We start from the raw sequence: 18862 nt of genomic DNA, 5'->3' as shown, positions 1-18862 counted from the left end.
GCCAGTATGCGAACAATTTTAACAATTACATTTGTGTCACTTGACAGACGCCACCTTTTATTTTTCATTCTTTAAACTGAATTGTGTCGAGACGCCTCTTCAGTTTGATGTGTACATGTAGTTTTGTGTTTAGACGCAAACATGTAGGGCCTCTTTGAATTACTGTTAGTATACTGTATCTTAGAGGGTGAGTAATGTCTATTTCAGAGTCACTATGCCTTGCTTGTATGAGTAGGAGTGAGAGAACGGGGTGTATGGCTTGTCATTACCAAACAAAGACTGTGGTGCAGCTTGAAAGAAAACTGTCACGTACCAGGCTGGCAACACCCATTTACAACGTTCAAGCATCAGCCAGGGAACACTGTTAATAACAATCGTTGCATAATGTGTTTTTCCACTGTTAATACAGGCATATACCTTTACACAGTTAGGCGTAGAGGAGAGATTGCTCCAACAATAGTCCCCTTTATTGCCATACCTCCCATAGTGTCTCTGGATCCAAGAACAACCCCCAGTGAGAGAACAAATGAGAAAACACAATCAAAGATATGGAATGGCTTCTGCCAAGAAACAGGCCTAATTGATTTCCTCTATGTCTTTTGTCCCTACTGTGCATTTCTTTTCTACATAGAGGCAAGAAAGAGATCAAGAGACAGTATGAGACAAAAAGAGAGGCCATCAGAGGTCACCCTCTGGGAGTGCAAGCAAACTGAGGGGAGTTTCTGCAGACGCTCTGTGTCTTGATCCAATCCATCTCCGCACACTGAGATTCATCAGGGAGAACACCTGCGCTGCTCTGTACTGTACCGTGTTCTGCCTGCGTGCTCGCCTCTCTGTCTTCCTGACTGCAGCAACATCTGGCAGAGGAGCAAGTGGATTCAAAAGAACATCTGCACAGCAGCAAGCAGCCAAGTAAACAAACAGTCCTAATGAAAGTAATCACACTTTCAAACTACAAGGCTACGTTGTCAACCACCTATTTTCCTCTAATTAAGACCAGCATTGGCAGCATTTTCCTCCCAGCATATCTGACATGAGAGCAGCTTTATAGACAGCTCCCTTGTGTCAGTTGCTGTATGATTAGTAACACACATTTTGCAGAGATATGCTGCAATATTGTATATTTTTAATGTTCCAAAAAAAAAAGCGATGAAGAAGGTAAGCACAAGAAAAAAAAGCAATAATGTGAGCAGCAATATTCAGCCAAATAATGCCTTTGTTTTAGGCGGAAAGAAGTGGGCAGCACACTTAAATGCAAACATATCCATTGGGTAATAATGCTCCTTCCTTTCCTACACCACATCAAAGAGCAATCAAAAACACTTAGTTTTGTCCCACTATAAAAACTATGACTGAAAAACATAATTTGATTCACTATATTTTACACACCAATACATAAACACACACAAAGTGTTTCTCTTTCTGTTTCATAAAACAGCCCCACGACACAACACAGGATCCTCCATTGCAGCACAGTTCCAAGATTGAGGCTGCACACTTGAGCAGGAGTGCGTACTGTAAGTACACGCCATTGGCTTAAAGCAGTCATGTGACTGCAGACTGTAGTCCCCTGTGTTAGAAAACAGTAATTGAGGCTTCCATATGGTATAGATCAGATGTAGCCTTCACCACAGCATTCCTCCAGCACAGAGGCTCCCGGCTTATATCCACAATGAAAACTGAGCTAATCAAACAACTATCGCTAAAATCCTATACTATGAATTCTCTTGTTCTTCACGTATTAGAAACATCCTGCTGAACAGTACTTTCACCTCAAACAAAAGCTGCTCTCTGATGTTTTTAGAGGCAATTATGTTTGGATTGTGATATACTGCAGTGTTACCCTACAGCGTTTAGAGAGAGTGGCTGTGTTTGTGGTGGGTGTTAAGCAGAAACAGAGCTGCTAATCTTTGTTGCAGTACAAAACAAGAAGTTTACATTTGCCCACATTCATGCAGATCCTTACATTTATTAAGTAGGTGGTTGTTATAATCTTGATAGCCCTACACCTCCCCATGATGCTGCCAGAAACCTGTGTATCCTATATTTTTAGATCATAAGTCACTGTGCTGTTATGCTTACAGTTATACTCAGACAATGTGTGAATGTAAGCTATATGGATCAATAGATTAATAAATAAACCAGCAATGCAGTATGGAAATCATTCCCTAGATTGATTCATAATGGTCTGATAAAAAACCTAACTAGCAACACCATTCACTGCATCATGAGAAACTAAATAAATAAACATGAGAGTAATCACACCATCAAATCATGCTGAATATATTCTAGACAAGGATATCCCTCATTAAATCTTAAGCAATTAAATGCAAAATACATTGACACAAACCAGCTCACATACCTGAAGCAGGCCGACCAACTACATAAACATGTTAAACAAAGGAGTGTCACTGTAACAATAAGGCCAGGTACCCTACATCTTTAGGGTAATTAGGTAAGTGAAGGATGAACCTGGCTTTAGTAATTGTTCTTTAATTAATTTAATTTGTATTAATTAAATGTAACTAAGCCTATTACTCTTTGTTGATAGACCCAAAGGGCCCTCCCCAGGTTATTTGTGGTCCTCACTTGACACCACTTAGCTGAGGGATTTGTGATCACAGCATTGGTTTAAGGGATGGGAGAAGGTTGCTTATGTTTACTACAATATTTAGGTAAGGCATTTTTATTTTCTTACATTGAACTATACATATTTTATTTTTTATGGGTAACCAAATGGTCCTGTGCAGAAATTCAGACAACCCCAAATGAGATGTTACAATGAGATGTTCTAATAAGATAAGGTAAGGGTGTAACTACTGGAGATTTAGCTTAAATATCGCGATAGTTTGATTGTTCCAACGAGGTTAATGATACTTCTTGATGAGAGTTACATTTGATGTTAAGCTAGTTTCATTTATATATTGTCAGTTTGGTAAAACAAGGCCAATATTTTACATTAAAATAAGAATTTCCCCATTAATTATCAAGTAAATTAACAACTGCAAGATAAATCAACTAATTAAATACGAAGGTAACGTTAATTAAGTAAGTAACTGAAGTGAATGGGATAACCGTTGGCTTTGGATGCAACTGACGTCACTTTTGAAGCTACAGCTAGGCCTGTGGCGGATTAACTATGTTTGACATCGCTTTGAGCTCTCGTTAACTAAATTAAACTAAACTGAAGCAGTAATTAATTACACTTTGTTGTACTAAAAACTGCCGCCAAACCTCGGGTCTGGATATTTGGGGTACTGTCTCTTTAAGGTCTCTCAGCTAGTCTGTTTCGTATTGATCAATCCACCATTTTCCAACACACAGGCGGCAGTGCTAACACAGCTCCGGCAGCGCGCGAGAGAGAAGAGAGCCACCCCTCTACCTGGAGAGGAAGCCAGGGACCGGGGGCAGTCATGGCAGCGAACATGTACCGGGTTGGAGGTAAGGTTGGGGGGCAGAACATTTTAGAACCTTTGTGTAATGTTTTTAAGGCGGACTCGCTACGATTCGCTACGGGTCTTTTATGTATTTACAGAGCGTGGTCCGTCTTTCCTCCCCTTCTATTATTTCCCTAAAGCTAAAGAGCCTTGTGCTTCACAGATGATGATGGTGACTGTGTGAAGAGGAGGATGGTGATGAAGAGTAGTGGTTCGCTTACTGAGCCGCTGCTGGCTTCTTTTACAGTGTTACAATGTTTTGTGTTTGTTGCAACTTGCGATGATCCTAAAACTTCAATATGCTGATGCACCTAAAGTAACGTGCATTGTGTTTCCATAGATTTAAGGTAGCATGGCGAACGTACACTAAAAGTTTTGCGTACAATTCAAATAATGCACTGCCACTCTGTTATAATGATAATTATCATTATAAGTCATTCCCTGACCCGAAGAAACCCCTTAAGACTTGCAGGTACGCAGCAGCTACATGCTTTTACAGAGAAAAGTGCAGAGAAAGGAACCGGGATACAAAAAAAGTTACCTCTTAACTTCAAGAGCTGAGATGGGAAAATGTTCAAAAAATATATAAAATCCTTTGGCATTGATAAAGACCCTTTTCCAGTCTTTATCCAAGGTTTATTTCCTTAATTTGTACAGGCAAGTCCAGTGGATACCTAATTAAGATTCCTGTATTTCCCCTCCCACTCATTTTCTGCTTGTGTTGCTCTGATTCTCCTGTCATATGTTCTGTTTAAATAGGCACATGCAAGTTCCTTCAGCTATACCATAGTTTAAACAGAAGGTAGTGATTGTTTTGTTTATCATTTTTTTGGAGGCTTTCCCTGCCTCTCTTCCCCCGTAAAAGGAAGGGCTATGATAACACAAAGAATGGACAGCAATGACAGCACACAAGAAGCATTAATAGTGGAGAATATTTACGTTTAAGGGCTCAAGTTTCGAGGTCAAAGCGTCTGAAAAACCACATTAAGGTGACAGGCATATTGTAGTTGGCAGGTGTAACTACTCACAGTACAGTGTCCTTGTGAGTTGGCCAGTCTGCACTGCCATCATGCAGATATCTTCACTGATGTTTCTGATTATTGTTGAATGATCTCCTTGTAAAGGTTTGGTATAGCCAAACTGCTGTATATGTTTGATGCAAACGTGTGCATGTTAAATGGAGAAGGAAGGCGACTCAAGTGATCAAAAATAGCCGGTTGTGAACGTCATGGCCCTCTTATTTAGACAAATGAAACTAGGCCTACCTGAGTGTGAACAGGATTATGTCCAGAGCACGGCAGAAAGTTAACACTTCATCTACCAAACGCTGCTGAATTTATTTCATTTGTTCACTGTCACCCTCTTACACTGAGATGTTTGAGCTAGTGTGCCACGTGTGTAGAACAATAATGTAATGCAAAAGAGTGAAGCAACTATTAAATTCCCAGCCTCTCTGCCTACCTGATTAAAGCTTTCAGGTGTCAGAATGCTGCATTTTTACCCCAATACTGTGTCAATCAGCAGTTCAAAATGACATGATATTAATCACATAGATACCTAAACAACTATTGATCTGCATCCAACCTCTTGTGTTTGTCCAAAATCCTAGAAGCATAACTCCTATCTGGTCCTGGTCGTAACGCAATAACTTCTGTAACTGCTGTTGTGAACGATGCTGACAGAGAGCCACACTTTGCTGCACTCCTTGTAGATCTGCTCTGAATGTTTAATACTTGATGATATCTGTGTTTTTATTATTATTTTTAGCTAAATATGGTTTAAGTCATGTCCTTTTCACTGGGTTTAAACATTTGTCTTTGATGCTCTCAAATCAACTTGCCAAATGGTTGATAAAGGTCTCTGTCATGGACGGCTATCCTGCCCATTGCCTTTTACTTGTTACATAAATAATGGCATGTGTCATACTCAAACTCTTAATCAATATCTTAACAATTTTACAAAATCTAATTGAATTCTCATACTGAAATTTCTATTGACAAAACAAAACAAAACAAAAAACATACAACGAGCACATGACTTGAAGTTAGAGGCACTTGTTCCTCTGAGAGACTTTCGAGCATCACTAGCTTATGTTATTGTGGTTGCGTGTGTGATGGTTGTTTTGAGTGAATTAGTTTCCTCATTGTGACTTTGTGTATATGTTCTCACCCTTTTCTTGCAAAGGAGATTTTAATCTTTATATTTCTGGCATAACACACTAATACCTTAAAGTTGTTATTGTTCGACGTTGGTAGGCAAAATTGCAACATTCTAAGAAGGTCCAGTTGTGTAATAATCTAAACTAATCTGAAATCTCAAAGTATGAAAATTAAACTATGGAGTAAACATACACTTAAGATTGTTTTTCAGCAGTCACAATAATAGTTTAGATGAAAAAAAATACCACAAATTGAGGGTCCTAAGCTTCTCCCAACTCCAACTCACCATCAGAACAAAGCAGGACCCTTCCAAAGATGGCCGCTACTTTGCAAGACAATGCTGGTTGGTCTTGGAAAAGCAATGACTTCCCTTGTGAATGAACCGCGGACAAAAGCCGGCTCCGAGGACCTTGATGTCTTTGTTTTTACCGTGTAGGCCACACGCCACTCTTCCTGTTCTTGCAATGCTTCTTCCTCGTGCTTTTCCCACATACACAGGAAAGTGTTGGTGACTAAGTATAGGCTGTATCATAAGTCTTATCATCTTAATGGTGGGAAGGGAAGAGAAGCTAGCTTTGTGGTTTTTTGCACTTGCCACAGAAGTTTGAGTGTCTGAACTTCGAAACTAGAGTCATCAGGGCTTCCTGCACGACTTATTGCTCTGACACAAAAAGACTCTCGCAGAAGTAATAGTTTTGTAAAGACCTTAATTTGAATGCTTTAAAGGATATGTTTGTAGTTTTTCAAGTGAGTCTTTTAACAATAGTAAGGTACCCATACAAACAAGGAATAATAACAGCTGATAAAACGGTTTCAATGTCTTTCTTCTGGCCATTTAAAAAGAACAGAAGCCTGCATATACAAGCTGTCAATTTACACTCCAAGGACATTAATATTATGGTGATAGATATTGTAATTTTGTTATGAGTTCTGGAGTGGTTGTTTTTTAGTACTAAGTGTTGCAATTTTGGGACAGAGATATGTTTTTCTCATGGTGTAGTTTAAGAATGAAATTCAAAAAGATGAAGACAAATGTGTTCCTAAATTAATGCGATGCTGAAGTTGTCTTGGCAGTCAATAATCCCGGCATTAAAACGATACAGAGGGCTGCATTAGTAGGGGTGTGTTGCTTTAAGGTGGGTTGTTATGCTAATTTCAAGCATATTTCACTCTGTGATACCTGTGGAGTAGCTTAGCATAATTTACAGTAAAAAAAAAAACATTTTTCTCACACTTGTGCTCTGTACAGGCCCTCATACAGCCTCTGCCTGAAACGACTCAGTCAGCTCTGTCCCTTAAAGAAACCCCGCCCATACAAGCCCGCTTTCTTCTGATTGGCCAGCTCTCCGAACCTGCTTAGGCCGCCCTTTGTGACGTCACAAACTTGCAGAGTGTAGAAAAAACTGTGTGAAACCTGGCGTTCACAGCAGCCTGCAGACTGAGCCGAGAAGCCTGGGGATTACTCCAACATACTTTTACCTACAGACTTGAAACTTCACCCACGTTTAGTCTGAACATCCAACATTGTAACATTATATATATGTCTTAAAATGTGAAACAGCATAATACCCCCACTTTAAGGGACAGGTGAGATGTGAAATACAATTCAGGAAGTCCAGTTTGAGAAACACATTCTATACGTGACCTGAGATTGACTAAACAAATGTGTCTGTACAAAGCTACAATGGAGGGACAGGAAGTGTGACTGTTAAAATGAGTATATTCGGAAGTCCCACTCTTGATTTGACCTGTTTCTATCTTCCTCGTCCTTATATCTTCCCTGAATATAGTTTCAGAGAGACTTGTAAATTAGTGACGCTCTCCTTTAAATAACACTTAGCACCCAGGCTGTCGGAGTGTGACAACTCTTGTACAGAATGTGCTAAATGTGTTGCAGTGTTTGCAAACTTAAAAGGTGACAAACTTTGTTGTCGATGCCCACGTTGCTTTTGGCTGGTGCCTGGTGAGGATTTTCTCCATGCTGCCAGTAATGATTCAGAGTATGCTCAAAGGTGTTGTAGTGTTTACTAATTTACCAACTTTGACAGTGCCCACACTTTGTTTGGCTGGTGGCTGGTGCTAATTTCCCACGCTGGAAGTTGCCTCACTCACAAGTCTGGTGGGTGTAGTCGCAGAGTGAAGTTCTGAGGCTGGTTTGCCGCCATGCTGCCAAATTCAGGTCGGTCAGTTGGACGGATGCATGACAGCTCTTACATCCATTCAGCAAGGTGTCACCATCACAGTTCCTTTAGAGCCTAAAGGACTGCACAGGAATCCATCACATAAAAAGTCTTTGCAAGATATCTGCTTTGTGGCACCTCAGCTGTTTGGTATTCCGGATCCGGCTGCCTAAACTGTCCTTAAATTGTTGTTTGAGAGGGAAATTTTGTGTGAATCTGCCTGTTTGCTGATTAATCACATTTGAGTAAGAACAAGCTGCAGTTGTGGCTTCAACACAAGTGCAAAACAGATGCGTGATGGTTTTAAAGAAAAAGTTAATGAGATTGAATCCCAATGATTCCCAAGGTGTTGGCCTTGAACGAACTGCTGACGGGCTGCAAGAGTTCATTTAAGGGGCCAGTTCACCGATTTTCAACCTCAGTCCTATCGTGCTATTATGGGGAGCTAATGCCGTTATGGTAGGAAAATAAGGAAATTTATCTCTGTGCCTTTGGAGGACGCTATCCGCTTCTCCAATGGGCCGTGGAAAACCTCCACCAGACAACGCAAAATGCGTCATCTGGCGGAGGCCAGGGAGCTCGCTAAACTACACTTCCTCAGTCTAGGACGCCCGCCTCCGATTTCATGTCTCGTTCAAAATTGTTATCTTTTAGACAATCCACCGGTATATTCTCTTCATATTTCGGATTCTGTATCACTCTGAGCCATTGCCTGCAGCGATCAATGTCCTTGACTGGAAAACGTTAGTATTTCACTCCAGCGTCTCTTGCTGGGCCGTTCCTTTCAGGGGTCGGGGCTTAATGAATGCTGGGTGTTGTATGAATGTCGAATGGGCGAAACCACGAGCAACTTTCTCCACAGCTATGGCGCCAATTTCAATTATTATTGCCTATCGATTACAAAGAACACCAGCTTTGACTGGCAGTGGCTTTTTCCCGGGGAGAATTGCAACTTTTAAAATACATCAATGGATAAAAGGTTTTTACTACTTTCACATATTTTGTTACTTAAAAATATTGTTACATGCATGTCGATGGATTATTTATTTTATCACATTGCTGTAGCCCCACTTTTACATACTTTTTTTTTCTTTAGGAAATAAAAATCTTGGTCTAAAGTGTTAGACCAAGTGTTGTGTGCCATTGAATATCTTTAGATTGCAAATTCAGCCGTGGCATTTTTAAGTTTGAAAATTACTGTCTGAAACATCATTAAGATTAACTCTGACAACTATGGACTACACAGTCTATGTTGACAGTTGCAGAGCATTTAAGGTAAAACACTTGTTTTCTTAAAGTAGATGTTTCCGACAGGATGGATTGATGGATGGATACTTTCTTAGGCCTGACCCTAAACCGATGTGTGCAGCGGTGTCTAGGTTTATCACGCCGTTTAGAGTGAAAGTAAGTGATATCAAAGTGTGAAAATGAGGTGTGAGATTGATGAAATTACCTGCCATTACCATAGAAACCTCCATCCATACTCTGACAGCCTGAACCGTAATCTCTTCCACGGTTGCTGCTCACGACAGCAGACACACCTCTCAGTGTGAGTGTGTGAGTAAGCGCTGGATGGGGTGTGGGCTGTGGGGGTATGTGCGCATGGAAGAGCGTGGGCGGATGTTCATGTTTCCTGCTTCTCCATCTCCCTTCCTAGCTCTGGCCCAGCCCTTTTCATTACTGTCATATAGATAATATGCAGTACTGTATATAGACGACTATTTTCCATGGCTGCTTATGGAGACTCTTGAAATGAATCAGTGCATAGAAAACTGTGAAGCACTTAAAGTTGCCTGATGTACTTCCTCCTACAAGACATTTTAAGGCAGCTAATTGACTCAATATGACTTTAAATAATGTATCGGAGTTAAATTGTTGGGGTTTTTAAAAAGTTTTTATGCTGTTATATTGGCACCTGTGTGGATAAAATCAGGCCATACACATACTTTATAACTTGGCTAGCGATGCTCTCCGTTTGTGTCTACGCCTGCTACAACTATGCGCTCCCATTAGGCTTTGCTGCTGGCATGCTGTATATTGCGTGGCAGCAAGGGCGGGGAATACTGCTTAAATGGAGTCAGCGCCAGGGCAGGTGATAACCAAATGTTGGCAGATAGCACGGTCGATACCGTAACCAGGCTGCTTCTTTAGTATATGTAAGATACAGTATGATGCACTTAAGTACTGCCCAAGCTCTTTGGCTGCCGTTATAGCCAAACAATGCCTACTCACAACCTGTCTTCACAGATTGCACACTACAAAGAGCGGTGTTCCCTTCACACATAGTTTCAGTTTAATAGTTTAAAGAGATGAAACTCTGCAGGACATCATTTTAAAGAATATTTAATCATTGCTTTTTAAATGTTTTAATCTCTACCCTCAGTTTTATCTCGTGACCTGCACGCTGGGTTCAGACGACACCATGAAAGTCACTTTGATAGATTAGGCGATTATTGGCGCGCCCCCCCATCTACAGAGGCCAAGTCCTCGACTCCAGCCCTCGGCCCTTTTGCTGCATGTCGCACCCACTCTTTCCTCCTTGAATTTCCTGTCTCTTGTCTCTTCAGCTGTCCCATCCAATAAAGGCAAATTAGGCATAAAAATAATCTTAGATTAGGCGATTACAGACTTGTACGTTCCTGCTGTGACTTGGCCGAGAGACCTGACAAGGCTGCACGTGGATCCTCGCCCGATCATAGCTTACCATCTCTCACAAGATGTACAATGTCAATTGTGGAATATAACCAATGACTGATTGGCAACCGTGGCAAGCGAGCCCGATGTTTCTCAAACCCTGAGTTCTGAAGTCGTGTAAATTACCCCCGGGGATAAATAAAGTCATTCTGATTCTGATGAACGATGGAGGAGGAGGAGGATTCTGGCTGTTTTTGTGTCCTGGAAATAAGGGAAAACATCCTCCTATGGGTCCATGTCTCAGTACCTGTGACTTTTGTTGTGAAATGCTTAAACATTTGGACTTTTTTATATCTGGATGTTGTGAGGCATCCTTGGTGCAGTTCCAGTTTTTGTCAACTATAATACATAACATATTATTGTGCCCTACGCCCATTTTGTTCCCGAAACCCTACGTCTGTCAGGTCGGGCTGTTACTGGGCCGATATCATGCAGTCTGAATGTGGCCTCAGGACGTACTTGACCGTTGCACTAAGGTGTAACATATCAAACGGCCACCACATCCATCGGTTTGTCATTCAGACCATCAAAATTTAAATGAATCTTTTAGAAACCTTCAATTTTTGGATTAAGGAGTTTAATATTTTTTCAGAAAGATGCTATACCAGACAAAGTGTTTTTACAGGCCTCCACTTCCTGTAATGTGTTTTGTAAGTGTGGTACTGCTTTGTTTTGAAAGTAGGCACAGGTGGCACACTGGATATTATGCCTGTCCTTCTTTTGAAAGCCCCTTTTATGACGTAAATGAAACACATAATGAAGGTTACATCATGAAAAACCAACATAACAAGTTTGTAAAGCGATCCCTCGGTTGAGTACTTCCAAAAGTCCCTATTTTCCCTGCATGGTGGTGGTGGGTTCTTCCACTTAGTTTTCCGCGGACACCTTTTGCCCGTCTCTCTTTCGGTCCATGTATCTCTCCCTCCATCAGTTATCCCACGTTTTCCCTCGCTCATCATTGCGTCTCTCTGCCCGTCTGTCTCTCTCTCTCTGGCCTGGTTTGAATCAGCCCAGCAGACTCTCTCTTTAGGGGCTCGGTAACATGCCTCGATTGGCTCGCACAAAATTCGACTGCACTGTGACGTCACAGGCGCCGGAGCCTGGCTATTGGCTGACGCTGGAAGTGGGGGATGGAGAGTTGGGGGAGGTTATACGCGGATCGAGGTGGCGGGAGGGCTGATGGGAAAGGGAGAGACTGAGTGACGCTGCTCAGTGCCTACAGGCCCTTTCTCTCTCTCTCTCTCTCTCTCTCTCTCTCTTGCTCTCATTTTGAGTTCCTCTCCAGCTCGCTCTCTACCAGGAATCAGCTCCTCACATGGTGGAAACTCCAACACTCCAACAACTCACTCTTGACTGTCACTTAACCACTTTTCTTCCTGCATTTGCCTTTTCTTGCTGAAGGCGGATCCTTTAAAGTGATTCCATTTTTGGTAACTTTAAGTTCCCGAGCCAGGAAAAAGGAAGGCGGCGAGCCGTGCCCAAAATCCCACCTTGAAATGTGCCGTCACCACCCCAAAAAAAAAGTGTCTTTACTCTGCCGCAGCAATTCACACCCAACCCCACACTAAAAGTGAACGTTCGACATGTGGCTGTGCTTCAGTTTGAAACGGTCATGACGCATTTTGGCTCTCGATTAATGGGTCCCTACTGAGCCGATCAAGGCCGCAATTTAACGTCAGTGTTTCTCTCCGCGGTTCGTCACTGTCTCTGAACGTGAAACAACTTTTTTGATCAGGATTTTTTTGGAAATGACATTTTCAATGAGCTTTTTATGCTTTCTCTTTGATCAGTCCTCTATTTAATCTTTTATCAGGTGTTTTCTTTTCTATCAGGCATCCTCACATTTTCATCAGGGCATCCAGGCTACAGTACGTGCTTTTACCTTAGTGCTGAAACAATGAGGCGAGTGAGTCCATCACACAATTAGGTGATTGACACAGAATCAATCAAAACCTGTTTTAATTATTCGGCTGCCTATTTGAGTTTATCAAGCAGGAATGTTAAAGGTACAGGCTTGAGCGTCTCAGACGGGATGTTTGTTGCCCTTTTTTGTGGCATATCTCTAAAATTGAAAGTATGTTTCAGTGATGGTGTCAAAATAAGCAACTTATAAACCTCAGCTTGAAACTCTGTAACTCTTGTTGCAGGTTTTTTTAAACACTGAAAAATGTTGGACATTTAAAGACATCAGCTTAAACTCAATGAGATGTTCTGACACCACAAAGATTAAACAAAAGAATCTAGAAAAGGATGATTGATGGAAATGATGGACAGCTGCAGCCCTAATTTACCGTAAAATCTGGAATATATCGCACCCGAATATGAGACGCAGTCTGTTTTTGGGGGTATCCCAGAGGGATAAATGTTTTGTATAGCTATTTATTGATAAAATCATGTATTCTTATTTATTTATTTTTTTTAAAAGATTATGTTTTTGGCCTTTGGCTTTATTTATAGGACAGCTGAAGACAGGAAATGTTGGGAGTAGAGAGTGGGGGATGACATGCACCAAATGATCAACAGACCGGGAGTCGAACCTGCGATCAGTGCGACGAGGACTGTAGCCTCTGTACATGGGGCGCTGTTCGGCTCAGTTGGTAGAGCGGGCGCCCCGTGTATACTTATTTCAACATATATTTTCATTTGACACACATTCCAAACACACACAAATTACAGCCTACCATCTGCTTTCACCATGTCGAGTTTTCAATCCTGTTAGCTACCGGTGCGGTAGTTAAACTCCGCCTACGGTAGCGTCGACTGTTGTGAGGACGGCGGCTGCAGCGGCGACCGTGGCGGCGCATGTCTGTGGTGAAGCTTTAGCTATGTTATAGCGCCATAGTCTGGGTAAAATACCGTAACGCACAGGTATATAGGACGCAGCCCGCTTTTATGATGGAAAAAAATGTATTAAAAGTGCATCTTAGACACCGAATTTTATGGTTAGGTCATAGATTTATTCATTAAAAAACTATGTTAAAAAAAATAAAAGAAGGTGAAGGTTTTTGAAAACGCCCAAAATACCCAGTTTAATAGGATTTAACGAGGAAAAGCAGCCGACGCTCACATTTGGGAAGCTGGAAGCATCATGTGCTTTTCCTTCATTATAAACAACTGATAATCAACACAGTCATCATTTATTTTCTTATGATAGATTTATCAACAAATTGCTTTAGTTCTTATCTAGTTTTAAAGCTGTGGTTCTTCACTGTCGCTGCAGAGTCTCACTTACTTTCCAAACCTGCAGCATCACAGGCCTGGTGGTCACAAGGAATCACAAGCCAGTTTTCTCAAACCTCCGACCCCTGACTCCCAGCCTCCCTCTGTATTTCCGAAAAAACGAGCGAGTCGGATATCTTGTCTTCATTTTCTGTCTCAGCGCCGCTCAATTTCAAGTTGGCCTGTTTGATATTCAGCAGCAGGACGAGGATGTCACAGTGGCAGCGGAGTCTAGTAACAAGCTGTTACAGGGAGAAGAGTAGACAGGCATGATGTGACGATCTCTCCCCGTCTCACAGCGATGTTGAGTAATGAGGAGAAGCTGTTATAGAAATTACACCGTACACGCTTCCTGAACTGCTGCTGCTGTCTCGGTTCACGCGCGAGAGGAAGTGTTGAGTTGTTACATCTTTATGTTGAATGCATACAAAATATTGGGATTATTTAAGTGCATTTTCCATATGCTTCTAACCGTCAGCTTTAAGCTGTTTTACTCAGAGGTAACATACACTTGCACAATTCCTTTTGTAAAGTTTTAAAGAGGGGAATACCGAGGAATATCTCTGCTGTCTCATCAGCTAGATTTCTCATTGTATGACAGTTTAACTTACTTTTAACTTTTGATTTTCTGTCCGTCAGTTTCCCAGAGAAGCCTAAAATGATGCCCTGAGACGAACACAATAAAATCAAGTCAGAGACTTAGGGTGTTTTCACACTTTCAGCCCTCCAAACGAGCTCAGAGCGATTAGTCAGCATTTTTAGCGCATATGTGAAAACTCCAAAAGACCTCAGACTCCTCTGGTGCTCCGAGTACGGGTCGCTTCAAGTCCGTGTTGCGGTTCATTTAACCTGTTCCTTTGTGAACATAAAGTGCTCGAGGCTCGCTTCGCCCTTTGCCATTTAATTTTAGCCCTAAAGCCTTGCCGTAAACAGACCACATGCTATTGCACTGGGATGCTCGAAAAAACAAATAGATGGAACCGCGGCCGCCGGTAACGCCAGCAACACTAGTGGAAGAGGAGTAGTTTGGTCCACTGCACTTTAGTCCTCTTCATGCTGATGTCATATTGATGACATACTGCTCAAAATCAATCACTCATTAGATCCCTTTGAAATGAGAAAAGACTGACATGTCATATTTACTGGAAACCATATAAACTGGCCTGTATGTTTTATTATTATATCCTGTTTCATGTGTGTGTAAATTCAATATATTTGTGCTTTGAACTCTTGGTTAAACCAAACAAGATACTTGGAGTGTGACTCATGCAGGATATTTGAGACTGATTTTACAGAGAAGAAAAAAAATCACTGACTACAGACATGGTGGCAGATTTGTATGAAATTCTGAGCTGGAATGAAAAAGAACTTTTCTGTGTGCTTTATGCACCAATTTTGCACTTTGCAAACACTGTCCTGCAGGCAGCGTTGAGAGTGTTGTTCACTACGGAGTCCGACCTGCTGCAGGACAAATTGCGGGATGGTGCCGTTCAATTTGATCGTCCCAAACAATGTTTTCTGCATTATACTGCACACTGGCACATACATCAACCTGGGAAGGGCCCACATATCTGTCGCTGTACTTGAAAATATCACCCAAGGCACTATTTTCTGACATTTTACAGTCAAAACAAGTAGTCAATTGAGACTAGATACTAGTACTACAGCCTCGTCTTGAATCCAAAGATCGTCCTGATAGCCCGTTTCACACCTGCACTCCTGAAAATTTCATGACATTGTCCGGATGGGCTGCATGTGCGAACACAAACTGCTGTTTTTTTCACCCTGACTTTTTTCTACCAGCCTCAAAAGTAAAATTTCCACAAGAAGTCGGGGCGAGCCGACGTGTGAACGCAGCTCGCATAGTCAGGAACATTCACCGCGATGCGACCGCCGCGACACCATTAGAGCGACGCATAACAGGATGATTAAAAACATTCGAGGTTGAAGAAGAAAGGATGATGTAAGAGAAGACAACAGCAAAGATGTCTGCAAATTGGAGAGACGAAGAGATTCAGGAGCTTCTGGCTGTGAGGGCCGACAGCCGCACTTTTAGCATCTATCCTGCCTCCCGTTGTGAAGGACGTGTGTGAAACTTCGGGGCAGACTGTCCTGAAATTTTCTGGAAATTGTCAGGAGTGCACGTGTGAAAAAGGCTTTTAATATTAAACAAGAAAATCTGCAAATTTAATAGAACGTTTTTGTCTGTTTTGCGTCACAACTCTACAGATATCAGAATTAATCTACTGTAATTGTTTTGACAGGCGTGTTAGAATGTCTGTATTCTTGAGCTGTGAACAAGTTACATGACAGTTTTTATCAGTGTGCGCTGGTGGATTTTGCCTTTAACTCTGGCAGTCATCGAAATAGAGGAGAGATTTGGAGCCAGTGCAGATCCTGGGTGTGCGAGCATGATGAGCGCATGCCTAAACCAGTTAGAGTTGGACTCGGGGAGAGGAGGAAATATAAGCAGCAGTCAGTGTGTATCGCCGTTATGCTGGTGGAATTTCAGGCGATCTCTGGCCTATTCGGTCAAGAAGACGGGGGGGGGGGGGCCCTTGGGGGGGAGTGTGTGTGTGTGTGGGGGGGGGGGATGGGTGGCAGGAGGTTCAGGGTGATGGGAGGATAGCTCCAGCTCCAGGCAGCCTTCCAAGTGTGGGGTATAATCTGACAGCACTCAGCCAAGACACATGCAGGGCTAAGACCAGGCACCCTACCAAGACCGGGGCCTGCGGGGACATCCTGGTGAGAGCTAAACCTCCAATGGGCCTGGAGCCGTGCCAGGAGCCGCACGCACTTACACACAAACACATTTGAATGCATAGTAAAGTCACACATGCGTGGTAAAACTCATGCAGTGTCTCATACACACCCACACAGACGCACGGTGCATGAAAACAACAACAACACACATGGAGGGGGATGAACGGAGCAGTAAGACAAAGGAAGCATGAGGAAATACAAGGCTGCAGTGTCAACGGGAGGTTGGGAGAGCCTGTGTTTGTGTGCGCGTGTGAGCGTACTGGTGTGTTAGTCAGACCTCCCAACTACAACTAAATCTCCTGTGTATGTAACCGAACCAACATTTGGTTGATGTCTCTGTTGCACTCTAGTGTAGACTAATTAAGCTGTCAAATTCGGTCCAACTGGAAGTCACCCTGAACGTTTGGATGACATTGCAAAAGCTGACTGACACTTCTCTTCCTCTTTCTCCTCCTTACTTTCCTCTTACAGATTATGTTTATTTTGAGAACTCGTCCAGTAACCCACTGCTGATCAGGAGGATAGAGGAGTTGAACAAGGTGAGTGTGTGAGTGTGTCTGAGCTTGAATGAGTGCCCTTAAATGCAGCACAGCTTCTGCCTGTTTGGCCAAATGTATCTCTACTTTTCAGTTGAATTTCTTTAGAGGCAGTTTGCCCATTTGGGTCCTCATGAAGCTGAATTTTTGAGGCTCTTTTTTTGGTGTACACCCTAAATGGTTCAATAAAAGGACACTTGTTATAGGGGGGTATTCTGTGTAAAACTCACATGGTCTGCTCATTCGTGGGTAATCAGGTATTTTAATGAAATGTTATAAAGAAAAGAATTGAATTATTTTCTTACTAAGTGAATTTGTGGTTCAGTGTTAATGTCATCAATAAACATAGATCGTGGGGCGCTGTTTGGCTCGGTTGGTAGAGCAGACGCCCCATGTACAGAGGCTGCAGTCCTCGTCGCACTGATCGCAGGCTCGACTCCTGGTCTGCCGATCATTTGGTGCATGTCGTCCCCCACTCTCTACTCCCAACGTTTCCTGTCTGTCTTCAGCTGTCCTATAGATAGGGGCCAAGGGGCCAAAAAATAATCTTTAAAAAAAATAAAAATAAACATAGATCGTTGATAATAAAAACTCAGACGACACGCAGGGTTTATGTTAGTCAGTATCTACCGGCTTTTCGCCGGGATCACGTGCAGTTGTCCGGGAGAAAAAGATATCACCGGCCAAAATGTCCAGTGGAAAAATATGCCAAATAAATGCAAAAATTTTAATGGTATATTCAATAGGCTATTGTGTTAATTTAAAGATGTGCTGCCAAGAGAACTGAAATATAAACTTATATAGCCTTATTATAAACTTATAAAACACAGAGAGATGGACAGGCGAAGACGGCGCAGTGCATCATTTGCATCTTGGTACTCGGCAAGATGCAGTGCTGATGATGACCGTGCTGCCGGTTAACGGTTAATTATTAACCTCCCTATTAATTAATTAGGCATAATTGCTATTCAAAGCATATGTCCGATAGTTTTTCTATATGGCTGGAATTATCGAATATTAACGGCCAATTTGGCCCTCAAAAAAAGTCTAGCGTAAACTCTGTATGTTTTGTTTACGTTAACGAGACGGGACTAAAATGTTAGTGGTGGTCTGTTAGACATTCAAAATGCACGTTTTCCCCCACTGTGCGTCTAATCTGTCTGTCAGAATACAAACAATGCATTCCTGTAACTGGGTAACCCGGTTGGAGATAACGGGTATCATGCAGGTGGTTGTGAACTCTCTCTGTTAACTCAGGCTTTCTGCTTCAGGCTCTGTGCGCGCTCACTGAAAAAGGGGGGTTTTATGCGTCATTTCTACTGTACAAAAAGGAGCGATCATCAGCTGTCTGCTTCAGTCAGGCTGTTTAAATGAGAAGTGATGATGAAGAGTAATCTTCAGATGCTGTGTCCTCATCGTTCTTTTACTGAATGGATGATCTGCTGAAATTTAAAGTCTTAATTTTACCTGAAGCAAACGGGTAAAAAGGAGAAGAGGGAGGGGGAGGGGGCATATCTTAAAAGTGACTAAAATGTGACTAATAATCATTTTCATCTGAAGACTAAGACTAAGTGTGAAATAGCTGCCAAACTTAACACTGTTGTGAATGTTCAAAATTATAAGTTTAATCTAATAATTAGTTGATTCATCAATGGACAGTAATGTAATTCACAAATATATTGAAAATTACTCAATAAAAATAGAAAAATATAAACTTTCCAGCATCTTAAATGTGACCATTTGCAGATTCTCTTATTGTAAACAAACTTCTTTATTATTATTTTCTGACCATTTATTATTATTTAATAAATAATCAATTAAGGAAGATATAACCAGCTTATTTATCGATCATTTCAAAAAGAGTTAGTTGCAGC

At 41.8% G+C, this 18862-nt stretch overlaps 1 protein-coding gene across 3 annotated transcripts in view; it reads left to right on the top strand.

Moving 5' to 3' along the window:
• Positions 1–3329: 3329 nt before the first annotated feature.
• mta1 (metastasis associated 1) overlaps positions 3330–18862 on the top strand; it is a 56987-nt gene continuing 41454 nt past the window's right edge. For all 3 annotated transcript variants that reach the window (XM_069661407.1, XM_069661406.1, XM_069661405.1), the window contains exons 1-2: positions 3330–3441; positions 16924–16991. In XM_069661407.1, coding sequence (XP_069517508.1) covers positions 3414–3441; positions 16924–16991 — 96 coding nt within the window. In that variant the 5' untranslated portion in view covers positions 3330–3413. The remainder of the gene's footprint in view (positions 3442–16923; positions 16992–18862) is intronic.

The sequence above is a fragment of the Semicossyphus pulcher genome, unplaced genomic scaffold (genome assembly GCF_022749685.1).
Source record: "Semicossyphus pulcher isolate SPU_LCO1_2020_fin unplaced genomic scaffold, fSemPul1.0.p SCAF_14, whole genome shotgun sequence".
NCBI lineage: Eukaryota > Metazoa > Chordata > Actinopteri > Labriformes > Labridae > Semicossyphus > Semicossyphus pulcher.
Note: the sequence above shows the minus strand (reverse complement) of the source record. Positions and strands in the feature narration are given on the sequence as shown.